The following is a 13,688-nucleotide window of genomic DNA, read 5'->3' as shown; positions in this document are numbered from 1 at the left end:
CCATATGATGAGATTTTTTTTTTCTGTGGTTAGATTAATTCTTCTGATTCACCCGCATTATCTGATAACTGTGTTGCAGCACAGAAGACTCATAAAGAAAACTCTGGCTTACTTATCAGATGTATTTTCTGGTTGTCAATATCTCTGCACCATAATGGTGCCACAATTTGCAACTCTCAATAAGATTTGGACAAAAATAAGTACAACCAGAAACATTAATGGAATATCCTTGGCAGGAAAGGATTTCTGCTGAAGTCTACAGTTCTTGGCTTCAATAAGGAACTTTTTTCAGCATCTTCCAGACAGTTAAGTAGGCCCACAAGATGGCAGCACTGAAATGGACAAATTGAGAGGGAAAAGGGACAAATGTGGCTGATTGCCAAATGAACTCAAAATAAGCTTCAAAACAAGCTCTGCATAAAATAAGGGAAGTCTGGTATTATGGTCAGGATGAGATCACATCTTGTTTTCAGCTTCTTTTCAATTCTGCCCAAAGGTTTAATACATAGTAGCTTATTTTCTTCAATAGAACTAGGAATTTCAATGGAAAGATTATACAAAGATAGCATATAAATCCTTTGCAGTTCTTATTTTCAGAAGCAGTTTGAAATCTTTTGAGCATTTGGTTCCTACCCCATTGGCATGAACTTTTATCTCACCTTGAGCAGTGACAACTCCCAGTAGAGCAAAACCCTCCCAACAGCAATGTGACCAAATCTTGGAGTATTTTCTCAGGCATGACTCATTTCTTATTAAAGGAATAACTTAGGTTAATTTTAATGAGATGCTTTGTGCAAGTATGAACTAAGAACAAAGGACTCTATGCTTCCATCAATATCAGCTCTGGGGGAAGAATTGTGTTTCTTGCCCATTATTAATAAAAAAAGCCAGAAAAGATAATGCAACTCTTAGAACATGCTTGCTTATTGTGGGAAAATAATGAGAAATATGGGAAGTGTGTTGAGACCTGCAGTTGGCCAGACCTTTGAGGTGGAGCTCTTCCAGTCTGAAGAGGCAAAGACCTCCTGCATGTACTGAGCTGCCAGGGAAGACTGGTAAAGCTTTTGAACTCACAACCCAGATTTTAATGGAAGGTAAACTAGAATAATAATTTCAACAACACAAAACCTCAGGTGAGTAGGTTGAGACAGAATTGATATAAAAATGGTTCATCTATCATTCTTTCCTTGCCTGCTGTGTCCTTGTTTGGCAGGCCCTTGCTCCCAGACACAGTTTTTTCTCAACTCACTGGATTCCTGCATTGTGGCCACTCTGCCCTCTCCCCTCTGGCCCCTAGAAAATTTCAATCTGTCAGCAGAGACATCTGAGCCTATGGCAGCTCCTGCCCCTCTGCTCTTCCTGTCAGTGCCTTGGCTGTGCTGTGGTATCTCTCTGCACTGAGCCCTCATTCTTCACTCCTTTCTTTCATCCTCCCCATCTCGTCTGCCTCCCCCCCTCTCTCCTGCTGGCCTCCAGAGGGGTCTATTCCACATTGTCACGAATGCAGCATCCTAGTTGGGAACAAATGAATTCAACAGATAATGTCTGGCACAAGAACTCAATGTGGAGGAAAGATGTTTCCTGGAGCACCCTAGCCCTTTCTAGGAAAAAAGCAGATTGTGGTGAATAATTTCTCCTTGGGCTCAAAACGTTGAAGAAACAGAACTGAGTCTATGCACTCATGAGTGCAGAAAGGCAATCCTGGAATTATGTCTCTTCCATCAGTGTATTAGGTATTTTTTTCTATACAATGGGGCTATGATCAAAGACATCTTACCCAAAAGGGGACATCTGAAAATCAAGGGGGGTTTTAAAAGAAACAGAGTGACATTGCAATGAATTAAAGAGTTTTAAGATTGTGACAAATAGCCTTTCATTGTCAAGCCTAGGGAGAGCTATATTGCATGGCTTTGACATCAGAGCCATGAGACAGAACTTTAGAAAAGGTTTTAGAAAATGTAGAACAAAATTAATCTTATTAATCCCAAAGGATTATATCAGTCAAAGTACTGATAGCCTGTGTGGTATTCAAACCACAAGAAAGGAGAACAGTGGTAGATAGATCACATCCATCTGAAGATACCACACAGCAGAAATGAGCACATAGCACAAAGACAGGACTGGTATTGTTCAACTGTGAATAAAAATAAATAGCAGAATACATAGGAGAAGTATGTAAATGAATGATGAATCCAGAGACTCAGAACAGAACAATATTCTGGTTTCTCCATTTCACAGCCTAAGTAATGTGAGCTCAATGTGGATCAAAGGAGAAAAATTCTCATATGATGTGAGTGGTACTTGCTCCCCTGAATGCTGCTAAGATTGAACACAATTCAAAGAGAACTGGACACTGACACAGACAAGGAAAACATCCAGAATTTAGTTGTTAATTCTAAAGTGCAGGAAGTGACAAAAGCCTTTTACTTCATGCTCTGATGACAGTTCTGAACACTGGGATCAGAAGGAGAGTTTCAAAACAGGGCTAAATTTCACAGCTCCATCTAATAAATACTTTCTTACACTTTCATTTGAAATATATAGTCCAGGAAATTGGCAAAGAGCCTAAGTCTGATATGCTTTGGCCATGCCTGTGTTCCTTGGCTTCAGACTCAGAGACAGCATGGTGTAGCATAAAAATGAACTTGTTTTCCACGCAGGAGTAGAATCCACTGAAACTGAGGAGAATTTGACCAGTAACCTGCACGCAGTTAGCTGTTTCTTGCTAGGTTCCTATTGTTTTCTCAGAAGTTATTGTGTTACTATATTCCTTAGGCAATCACAGCAATGGGATTGAAGGTCAAAGGCAAGGCATTTCAGAGTGCTCTTATTTTATGAGCTTCTTAAACATGCCATCTCTTATTGCCTATTCTTATGTCTCTTCCAGAGCTTCTCCCAGGGACTCATAAAAAAGGAAAAATAGGCCTGCTAGCCAATTAATAATGGACACTTGTAGCATCAGGATAGGTTCATTATGGCTCAGTATGGACAATGGATCTGCCCCAGAAAAGACAGGCTAGTTCAGCCCTTCTATTACAGGTCCCAGGGGGCTGATACAGTAGCTCACAGCAAGCTACAGGCAGTCTGTCTGTCCCCTTCTTTGTCCTTGAACTATAGCCTGGCAGCTCTGGTGGAAGGAAGGAAACTAGGGACGAGTAGCAATTGTTGGGCTCCCTCTGCATTGCTGGCCCATTCCCATGTTAGGATCATTCTCCTGCCAATAGGTGATTGATCTCTGGGTTTGTGTGTATTGAGAGGACAAAGAAAACCAGCTATTATGTAATCAAATAGCAGCAGCTCAGATGAGAATCTGAGAGGGAGGTGTGACGAAATCCCATGTGCCTTTTTCAAAATGTAGGGTACGTGATACTGAATTAAAACAGATTTATCCTCTCAAAGAATAACCAACAGCTGTACTTTTTGACCACATCTTGCTCACAGCTGGGACCATTACTGCACATGAACAAGAAAGTAATTTGAAAATCTAGTTGAGTGAGTTTCTTGCGAGTCCATTAATCTTTCGTGGCCCACAGACTTTGACATATTTTTATAACTCCTCCAACAAGAGGCAAGAAGAAGCAATAATGGCATTAAAGATGATATGAAAATATTCTCTAAGATGCTCTTGCCAAAGGGTAAATCAACATTAAAATGGGAAATTACAAACATAATTTTGACCACTTCAAAGTAATATTTGGTCTGATTTATATTTGCATTTCACCTTTTTATACCATTTATGCTGGCAGCACAGAATTACCTTAAATGATAGTAAATGATAATTTAACAGCCTTAATATCCCTTTACTGATACAAAGTTGCTCCAGCATAAATGAGAATCAGACTTATTCTACCTTTAAATTATTTCTTAGCAGAGCTTTTAACTTCAGGATTTTTTAGTTATATTCTTCTGACATAGCTATTACGTGTGTGAAAAACAAGGTACTTCTCAGAACTGTCTGCTTTACAAAGGACTCAGATTACACACTGAGAGCATGTAATGTAAATGAACAGCTTGCCCTGTATGTAAATAGCTAAGAGACAAGCATTTCAAATAGTCCTTTAGAATTGAAAAAAATGTGTTCAAAAATGACTAGATGTTAGAAAGTCTTAGGGCTGAGAACTGAGGTATTTACCTTGACAGATGGATTTGTAAAAGGCATCTTTTTAAGTTTGAGGAGAAAAGTAGATCCTCTCTTAAAAAAAAAGTCCAAACCTTTAAACATTTTTAGCATTTTGAAATCATGATTCTTTTTATTTTCTTTCAATTCAGTCCTCTTGAAACGAAATGTAAATGAGTCCTTGATGGAACAGCTTGTTTATACACAGAGGCTTTCCAGCTATTTGCTCTTAACTGTTTCCATAGTGTATGAAAGCTGGTTGGAATAGGATAATCTCAGGCTTTGACACATACAAGCATGTTAGTCTGGGATAACAAGATTAGGGATATTTGCAGGCTGGAATGCAGGCAGAAGGACAGTAGTACATGGCACTGGCACCTACTGCAGGGTACCTGTGCCATGGCACGTGCTGCTGCTGCGAGGGCTGGTCAATCTCTGTCCCCATCACTGTGGCACAAGCTGCTGTGGCCACCATTGGCACCATGTTCCTGCTGCAAGGTCACCCGCTGGAGCCTGCAAACTGCAACTGATCTGGAATAGCTCCTTGGCTTGGAGCTCATCATTTACCTCATGGTGCATTAGCATCTTAAGGTAAACCAGGCCTTAAAGGGAATTAAAGCCAAAGCTGAAGGCTCAGTCCTTGATGTGTTAAATTCCTACCTTGTTCAGCTTGAGAAGAGCTGAAAGAGTGCACTTATCCTTAGGCAGCAGAGGGCCAGGGGCCCCCAAGCAGCCCTGGAACTTCAAGGACAGTTTATTTGTGGCTGACGGAACAGACTCTCCCGGCTGCACAGCTCCTGCTCCGTGCGTTTCACTGTGGCACTCGGGTCCAGCCATGTCCCATCAGCAGAGGGAAATGTTTATACCACCTCCAGGCCAGGAGGGGTTTCCTCATGCTGAGGGAAATTTCTGTCTGCCCGTTTTTGGGAGTTTTTGGCTGGTTTTCAGTGAGGGATTATGAGGCAGCTGGAAACCTTTATGTCTTTAACTGGAAATTCTGGAAACCTTATTCTTATTTATTAGCGTCTGGCTGATCTCTATCTATGATCTTTGTAATGTGCTGCCATGTGGGAGCCTGGAGTTTGGGATGTGAACTCGTCCCTTATTCCCCGGAAGGAAATGGTTCCTACAAGCACAATGCAGGGAAGTAACATTGGCATGCTCTGAACAGAGCCTCAGAAAGTCTTTTAATAGAGAAAAAACTTGGCACATCGCAGAGTAAGCAAAGGTGGTGCAGGAGGGAAGTAAGGAGAGAAAATGAGGATATCTTAATCTCTGGTAGTAACAGTCAATCTGTTACTGGAGAGTCCCACCCAAGCCAAGGGGATTGAACACAACCTGCAAAGCAGCTGGCACTGCTTGGGAGGGAGTGAAACTGTACTGCACAGAGGCACTTTCTAAATTTGCAATTTGTTTAAATGCAAGAAGATAGTTTAAAAAAACTATAAAAAATCCTTAATCTCATCAAAATAGAAACCTAACAGATAATTTCAGACATAAAAATTAAAATGCCGTGCTCTAAATCTACCACATAGAATCTTTTCTTCCTCTGCATCCCCAACCCCTTTGCAGAACTGTGAGACCAGCAGCAGCCGTCCAGCCCTTCAGCAGCACTGACTGTGAAGAGGAGGGTGGAGAGGTGTCCCAGTAGGGGGGACTGGCTCACTGTTGTGTTTCTTATTGCACTGGTGCTCCACAATTTGCCTTTGCTCATAAAGCAGGGCAGAGGTAAAAATAGTGTATGCTGACTTAGGCAATTGGGTGACCCTGGAGACAAATTTTGAGGAGAGTAAAAGCATTGGCCTCTGCAATATTTGAATGCAGAGGCTGAGAGTGGGTACAGCGTCTGAGCTAAGTCAGCTCTATCTCTTAATCAGATCAACACCATAAGTGTCCTTTAGGAATTTTTTTACATTATTAGTCCCTTTCATTTGAAGCAAGACTGGATTGTGTCACATGGTTGAGGAAACAATGATAAACATTTACCCACCCTGTTAATAAATCACTTGCAAGACTGTGCCTGACTGTGCTTTAATGGAGGAAATGGGAGTAACTGAAAACTGACCTCTTTACCGCTCCACAATTATTGATGCAAAGGATTTTTAACCAGTGCTTATAGTTTTTGGAGTTCAGGTTTTCTGCCCAAATTCATCCTCTCCCCCACTCCCAGTAAATTGTACAGGATATTAAAAAAGGGTATGAAAGCTGAGGAAGCAGCAAACTAAGGAATTTAAAAGCTTCTAGCTATTGTATTACGTAACAAGGACCTGCTGCCACTGACAACTTGGTTTTCACTTTTCAAGTACATGGTAGCAGTTTATGTAACCCCATTTCAAGAAAACTTGCTAGAAAACAATACTGTAGAACTGCCAGCTCCCTGGTGGAAAAAACTGGCAAATTTTGCTTGTCTTAGTTTTGTAAAACCCTGGATATAAATAGTGAGTGGGCCTGTGTGGCTGTTTTTGTTTTCCTGGAGTTTGCAAACACACTTCGTGTCACTGACATGCCACATTTAAACAGTGCACTGTGTGATTAAGTTAGTTTAATTTTGTCAGCACTTGGCATTTGCTGATGCAGAAGGAAATCTTGTTCTCTGCTGTATCTACATGTGGATGAAAGGAATAAAATATTTACTGTACAGAGCTAAGAGACCAGATGCTTCTTTACTTCAGAGACTTCAAGGAATGGTAAGTCAGGAAGTGCTGCAATTCATTATTTTGTCTCTGGCATGAAATTTGGGTATGGAATTTATTGTGGTTTTAATAAGAATTTTTTTACCTGGTTGTAATGTATTGTCAATTACTGTTGGCTTTTCTGTATTCAGCACTGTAGTCCCACCTGGAAAAGAAATTATGCGTATCATGATACATGTGACACAACAAAGGACACAGCAGTCATTAGGAATAACCTATATATAAACCTGAAATATTACTGTCTTTGTTAGACATGTAGGTAACTGAGTATGCGAGCTTAAGCATAAAAATATGACATTAAAAGTCTGGTTTCCTTTATCAAAAAAGCCTCACAAGAACTCATCATTAAATAAAGCTGTGTATCTTTGGATTCCTTGCAAACACCAACTAAATCATCCTCACCATGTCCCTGTGACCGTCCTTGATTTATAGACACTAATTTGCTCCAAATCACATGGGAAGTGAGCAGCTGGTCTTCATGACACCACCTAAGAGTCACTATTTTGTTCATTTACCCATGACCTGCTGTTTTTATACCAGGGATATGAGGTAAAACTGGGGCTCCCTGTAAGTTTTTTTCACAGCTGTGTTGTGAGACCAGCTCACAGGAGAGGTGCATGGGAATTGCCAGACTTTAGGATCTAGTCTAAGGTAGTTTTCACTTACGTCTCAAAGTGAAGGAAGAATTAAGGACTTCCCCTTTGTCCTTTTCTTCATGCAGATAAACAAGAGGTGAGTGGGGTCATGGCCCTCTCCTAGGCTTACTAATTGATATTTTTAAAATACTTGACTTTTTAAAGCAAGCCTCATATTCATAAGGAAACAAAAAGGAAATTAGTACAATTATAAATGCACGGTGGGGTGCTGATTGCCAGTCAATGACTCCTGTTTTTCTTTTCTCCAGCAAGCAAGTGCTTAAAGTGTTATGGAAAGGATGACTATGATGACTTCCAATGAGAAAGAATGCCCTAGCTGTATCAGCTTTATGTTTGTGAGAATGATCTGATGGGAAATGCTATAAACCACGCAAACAGAGTAGCTCTGTATGGGGTCCAAATAGAGCAGGAAGGAATTTGGCCTACAGCACAATTATAGTTAATTGCAAGGGAGGCTTCACTGTGGTACTCATATATGTGCAAGTGCTGTCAGGGAAGCGACTCTGCAGTGGCGCCCACAAGAGCACGCACGCCACGCTTGCACTGGGAACGGGTAAGAGGGGGTAAGGCACTCATGAAATCCCCTCTGCACTGCCCTGCTTAATGGACCACATGACTTACACACTTGCCTTCTATGCAGTTTGGAGGAAGAAAAGAATGTTTACAATTAATTTATTGGTCGAATCAGTTCTGTGCATTTTGCTGTTATAAGTAAAACCATACGTACAATGGAGCATTTCTCCAATGTCCAGAAGAACTGGGCATGCACTGCCTAGGGTTTCTAGGTGTTGTAAAAATAAATTGTACTTAAACATCTGCACTTTTGTAGGAGGGCTATGCAGTATTTTTCAGTATTAATACTGAGAAACATTCAGTTCCCTAGAAGAGATGGTGCTCAGGAAGGTTGGCAGCTGTTCCCTTGTCTTAGAGATTATAAATTGCCCCCTAAGCACAACCTGCAGAAGCTGAATGAAGGTTTTTCTTCTGCTCAATAAACGTTCCCTAAGGGACATGTGGGATGGAGTCCTGAGCTCCTTGAAGTGCAGAGACTATGAACATGGATGGTGCTTGCATAGATCTGTCTGCTTTCCTTGACAGAGCCTCCTCTATGTGCAGTATGTCTCTACCTATTGGGCTTTGCAGGACACTGTAGGGCTCTGCCGGAAGCTCTAGTGTTTCCTGACCTGCCTCTTTCTTTTCTGAATAATAAATAAATAAATTACATTGTTTAGTAACATTGAAAGCTTTCCGAGCTACCTTAACAAAATACAGACTACTTTATCAGACTCCCTTCATGGCTGTTTTCAAAAAGAATAAGGTTGATCTGAGACACTGATTTGAAAAGCAGTGACAGTGACGGTGCACTGTCTTTTCCACTCAAGAATTGTTTTTTTCAATTTATGATTTGCAACATGCAATTCCAGGAGATATTGGCAAAGCTCAGAAAGGGTTTGATATTGAAATTTCACTTTCATTTGTTTCTGTTGCCTGATGTTCTACTTGGCTTATTCTAAAAAGCCAATCTCTTACCTAAGCTCACCCAATGACCTCTTGGACAGCTATTGCCAGATTTTAACGATATTTTATGTCATGGATATAAGAAGCAATAAACATTTATTAGATAAGCACATCAGGGAGCAGTGATGAAATAACTTGTGTTGCTGCATCTAAAACCAAGCTCAATTACTGCAGATATATAGACCTAATCAAACAGACACAGAGATTTGTGGAACAAGTGACCTCCAAGAAGAGATCAAAAACATAGAGGTGCAGTGTCAGCTGTCTTAGAAGGGCTAATGATTCTGTGCAGAAGTGTGAGGATATGAAACCTAGCATTCTTCCTCTATTTCAGATCCAGTCTATGTTACATGTCCCCCTCTTACTTTTCTGCTGCTGATGGCAGCTTGGAGAACATCAGCCCCTCTGTGGCTGTAACACTGTGTAGGCAGGGAAGCTCATGGAAATATTTCTGTCAGTGTGAGTATGTGGCAGTGCACTTTGCTGAAACAAGTCTGTTTTGTCTCTATCTGGGAAAGGTTTAGGGATGAGATTTGAGTCCTATACTAAGTTTTAGGTAGGAAGCCTATAACTATATAGCCTATAATGTAAACCAAGCAATATTTCAAGTTCTTCAATCTCAGACAATGAATCTCAAGATTATTGTCCAGCTTTTCTTCTTAGTAAGAGAAAGTTTGATTAGAAGATTTGATTAGACACAATTACCACTCAAAAAATTTCCCTCTCTTCCATCTAGTCACTATTATTTTCTTCAAAAATTACATAGCCGAGAAAACAATCAAAAGTATTGTCATGTATAAAAGGCAGATGCCCATGTTTTGACAGCACTAACAATACAAACTGCATACTAATGTCCATTAGTATTGAGTGGTTAAATCAGTGCAAACATTAAGCTGGTGATGGATATGAGCTACAACGAAGCTGCAATGGAATGAGGATGGTTTCTGCACCTGTCAGTTGGTAGTCATCACCTGTGCCACTGTGACAGTTTGCCTGGTCGTCATCACACTCATCCACGGGCTTGCCTTCAGAAACAGTGGGGACAGCAGTTGGAGCTGAAACAAAATCCAGTTGTTCAGTTAAAACACGAGCTGGAGAAGCAGCATGCAGCTGGGAGTAACATCTTGATGAGCACATGTGTTGTGTCTGAGGATTGAAGCAACTCTACTTTGCAGGTTGCTTAGTACTTCTTTGGAATGGAGAGTATCTGTTCTGCCTCCTGCACTGAGGCATATCTGACCTGAAGGGCCGAGCACAGCTGGGCAGCAAAGCCCCAGGCTGTCTATTCACTGGCTGACGGCTGTTTGTTGTTCCTATCAAGGAATAGTGAAAGCCTGGCTAGGCAGAATGAGAGTCCTGGAGGGTTGTGTGTGGGGTAGAGATCTCATAATTTTATTGCTCTCCGAAGTCCCGGTGAGTGAGCCTGTGCAGAAGAACAGGGGGGGATGCATGCTCAAGGTGGTAATTCTCTAGCACCCAATGAGCTGCTGAAGAAACCTCTCTGCAGAGCCCATATAAGAGAGGAAATGTCTGAGCACGGTTCTGGTAACAGCAGCAGGAAGGCAGTGTGATGTGGAATCACTTTGTGCTTAATGAGGACACATGGAAAGTGCTTCTTGATTTTTGTTGAAGTTATAAATAAATAAGACATCAGTGATGTCAGTCATCCCTCCCGGCCACCTGCCTGCTTCTCGCTGGTGGTAACTTTCCGGTAGCTGCTGCCTAACCAGTAAAAGTCTGAACCTTGTCATTACAGTTAAAAGCTTCAGGTTTGTGTAAGATGCCAGGAAACACACAGCCCAGAATCTGCAAAGCACGCCACATCTGGAAAACCAGAACACAGAGACTCGGTGCTACGTTTGTGTTTCATGCCGCACGTTTAGTTCCCTGGCTTAAGATAAGCACTCCTGGAATGTGATCCAGGCTTTTGTCTCTTCTCACTTACTGTTATTTTCATCAACAATCTTTTTCACTCATTGTAGGCTATGCAATAATGTATGACTTTTGCAGATTCTTCTTTCCCCTTCTACTGCCCTCAGAAGATCACATACGCTGACTTCTTGGCTTGAAAATGTCAGGAGAGGTGGTACTTTTTGAAGTAGCTATATTATGGGATAAAACATGCCTCTTTAGGACCCTGACCTAAGCTTTACAGGTTCAAGCTATCCCTAGTTAAAGAAAGAGTTCTGTACCTATTATGAATTATGCAGAACATTTGTTACCCACATTGCTATAAAAAACCCTCTGGGGGATCCCTCTAGATTTCTACATCCAGTTAAGTTTCTTATCTTGATCTTTGTGTCCCTGTATAGCCTCAAGCTTGCCTACATCTCTGCCATCATTTCATATATGCCCCCCTGAGGTGCTTCAAGCACACAAAAGTTGCCCTCGCTCATTACTGCTGGAGAGCTGATTTCTACTCCTCTCTGTGCCAACCTCCACACTTCTTTTCTCATCTCAACTCTTTTCTTGCTCAGTAAATCTCAAGTGACTTCATTCAACTCCCTTCTTAAAACACAATTATACAACATTAAGCATTATTGTGCTTCTCCCACAGGCAAATGAGAATTGACCTCACCTATCCATCGATGACCTACAGGTGAGCATACATCAAAAGTATACCACAGCAGAAGGAAAACATGTGAAAAGATGTGTCCCAGTGGAAAAACAAAAATGTACTTGCTGTTTCAGTTTGCCTAAAAGCAAAGGGTCCTCCATCTCACTGAGCAATATATTCCTGGGAGGTGGTGCACAGACTCACTCTTGGATGGCTGGGTGGCTACAGGAGCCCTGTGGCTGAAGGGCTTTGCCCAGAGATTGTGAGTTTACATAAGGCAGGTGCTGGGTTTTCTTTTTTTTCTGAGCAAGTAGCACAATAGTCTGCAGGAACCAAGTATTCCCACAGGAAATGAGGACTTCCTGCGGGAACTAAGAAGTATTTCCAACCTCCCCACTTTCCGGGCCAAGTAAAATCATACTAATTCAATCACTGAACTAAAAAAAACAACACAGAACTCATCAGTTCTCACAGCAAATGCCTCCCACACTTCCCTCTTGAGGGAGAAATGGTGAGAAAGAAATGGAGGTAGAGTTGTTTCCATTCATCATGGGAGCCTGTTCAGCTGCTTCTATAAGAGATGTCATATGAAACCCCAAATAATATGGTTTGTTATTCTGTATTTTTAAACTGTGTGGTTTATAAGCCTCACCACTGTACCATCATCCACCAGATAAAATTGTTAAATTCACATAGTGTTATCTGTAGTTATCTATGAAGTTAAATAATTATGTTTATATAACAAAAATCAAAGCAGGCTTTATGTCACAGTCCAAGGACAAATGCCTAAACTTTGCTTTTCCTGGTCTTTCATCTCCTACATATTCTTGCAAAATTAAAGCTAGTAAAGAACAAAGAGGCCCCCTTTACCCCCCAAAAGTAACACCACAGACACTGTCCAGTCAAGTGATCTTTGTCTACCATAGTTTGTGGTGTGACTTTCAGGCCCTTTGAAGGATAGAGGGACGTAATTACTATATATAGTGCAAAACTCCTTCTGCATTCTTGGAAAACATCTCCAGGGTTGTATCATGGTAACATAAAATTTAAGTTCCTGTCTTTATTCTCTGCTAATAGCTCTATGATTCTCAAAAGTATAATCATAAGGCTGCTTAAGGGAATGGAAAACCATGTGGAGAGTATCACTGTGATTCAACAAAGGAATGGGAAAAAGAATAATAATTGTGCCTTGGGCAAATTCAAATGTTGCAGAGAGGAACTGATCAGGCCAAGAATCACTAATGGCAGTCATGGAAGTGAGAGTCGATGTGCTGCCTGTGCAGACACAACAGTCTTCAGCAGCAGACCAGATAGAGAATGTATTTATAAAAAAAATAAAGTACATTCATTTCTAGCAGAGCAATTACCTTCAAGTTCACAGCCCAGCAGCTCCATTCGCAGCCCCAGTCCCCCGTGTGTGGCTCTCTCAGGGTAGACACGTATGAATCGTGTCGATACAGGTTCAAAAGTCCGCAGCTCAGGCGTGTCGTAGTTGGTGTTGCCTTCAAAAGTCTGCAAAACATGACAAATGCTACTTGTTAAAAAAGAAAGAGAAGTCTATTTTTTCACACTCATCTTTTTTCCTTCATTCTCCAGCCTTTGAATTAGGTGAGCTGTAGGCCATATTCTAACAGCTTAGTAAGTGTCAGGCATTCCTATCCTAAATGAGAATGGAAAATACATTGTTAATGCTTCTCGGAAAAGTAATGCATTTCATTTTTCATAAACTCAGTAGCAACTAATCCATCAGGGTCATAACAAGAGCTGAGTGTTTAATGAGACATGTTTTTAAATGGTGCTCTGATCTGAGGTTTAACTGGGTGACATTTCCAACACTTCTCAGGGAAAAAAAATGGCTGAGGTGAAGATCCTGTCACCTTTTAAGTGGTTACAATAATAATCCAACTATTCAAGAGAAAATTTCAATCTGATTTCCCCCAGTGACAGAGCTTCACAAGTTGTAGCTATTTCAAAAGGTATAAATTAAACTTCAGGAGCAGTAGCTGCAAGAGTTTTTCCAGTGAGTCTGCTATTGAAGAAGAATTAGAAGAAAGAGAAAAAAGCTGCTTCCTGACAAAACTGCAATATAATCCAACAGGCAAGGCAGGTCAGTAAATGTACATTTCAGACAAAAAAAATCTCTTCTC

At 41.0% G+C, this 13,688-nt stretch overlaps 1 protein-coding gene across 2 annotated transcripts in view; it reads right to left on the bottom strand.

The window, feature by feature from the left end:
* NRP1 (neuropilin 1) overlaps positions 1 to 13,688 on the bottom strand; it is a 113,602-nt gene that overhangs the window by 11,591 nt on the left and 88,323 nt on the right. Inside the window, exons 10-12 of one of the 2 annotated variants that reach the window (XM_053947876.1) lie at positions 12,909 to 13,053; positions 9,935 to 10,039; positions 6,896 to 6,955 (exon numbers count right to left, since the gene is read on the bottom strand). In XM_053947876.1, the coding sequence (XP_053803851.1) occupies positions 6,896 to 6,955; positions 9,935 to 10,039; positions 12,909 to 13,053 (310 nt within the window). The remainder of the gene's footprint in view (positions 1 to 6,895; positions 6,956 to 9,934; positions 10,040 to 12,908; positions 13,054 to 13,688) is intronic. The other variant, XM_053947884.1, reaches the window with a different exon arrangement.

Source organism: Vidua chalybeata, chromosome 1 (assembly GCF_026979565.1).
Source record: "Vidua chalybeata isolate OUT-0048 chromosome 1, bVidCha1 merged haplotype, whole genome shotgun sequence".
Lineage (NCBI taxonomy): Eukaryota > Metazoa > Chordata > Aves > Passeriformes > Viduidae > Vidua > Vidua chalybeata.
This window is presented reverse-complemented; position numbering and strand designations above follow the sequence as displayed.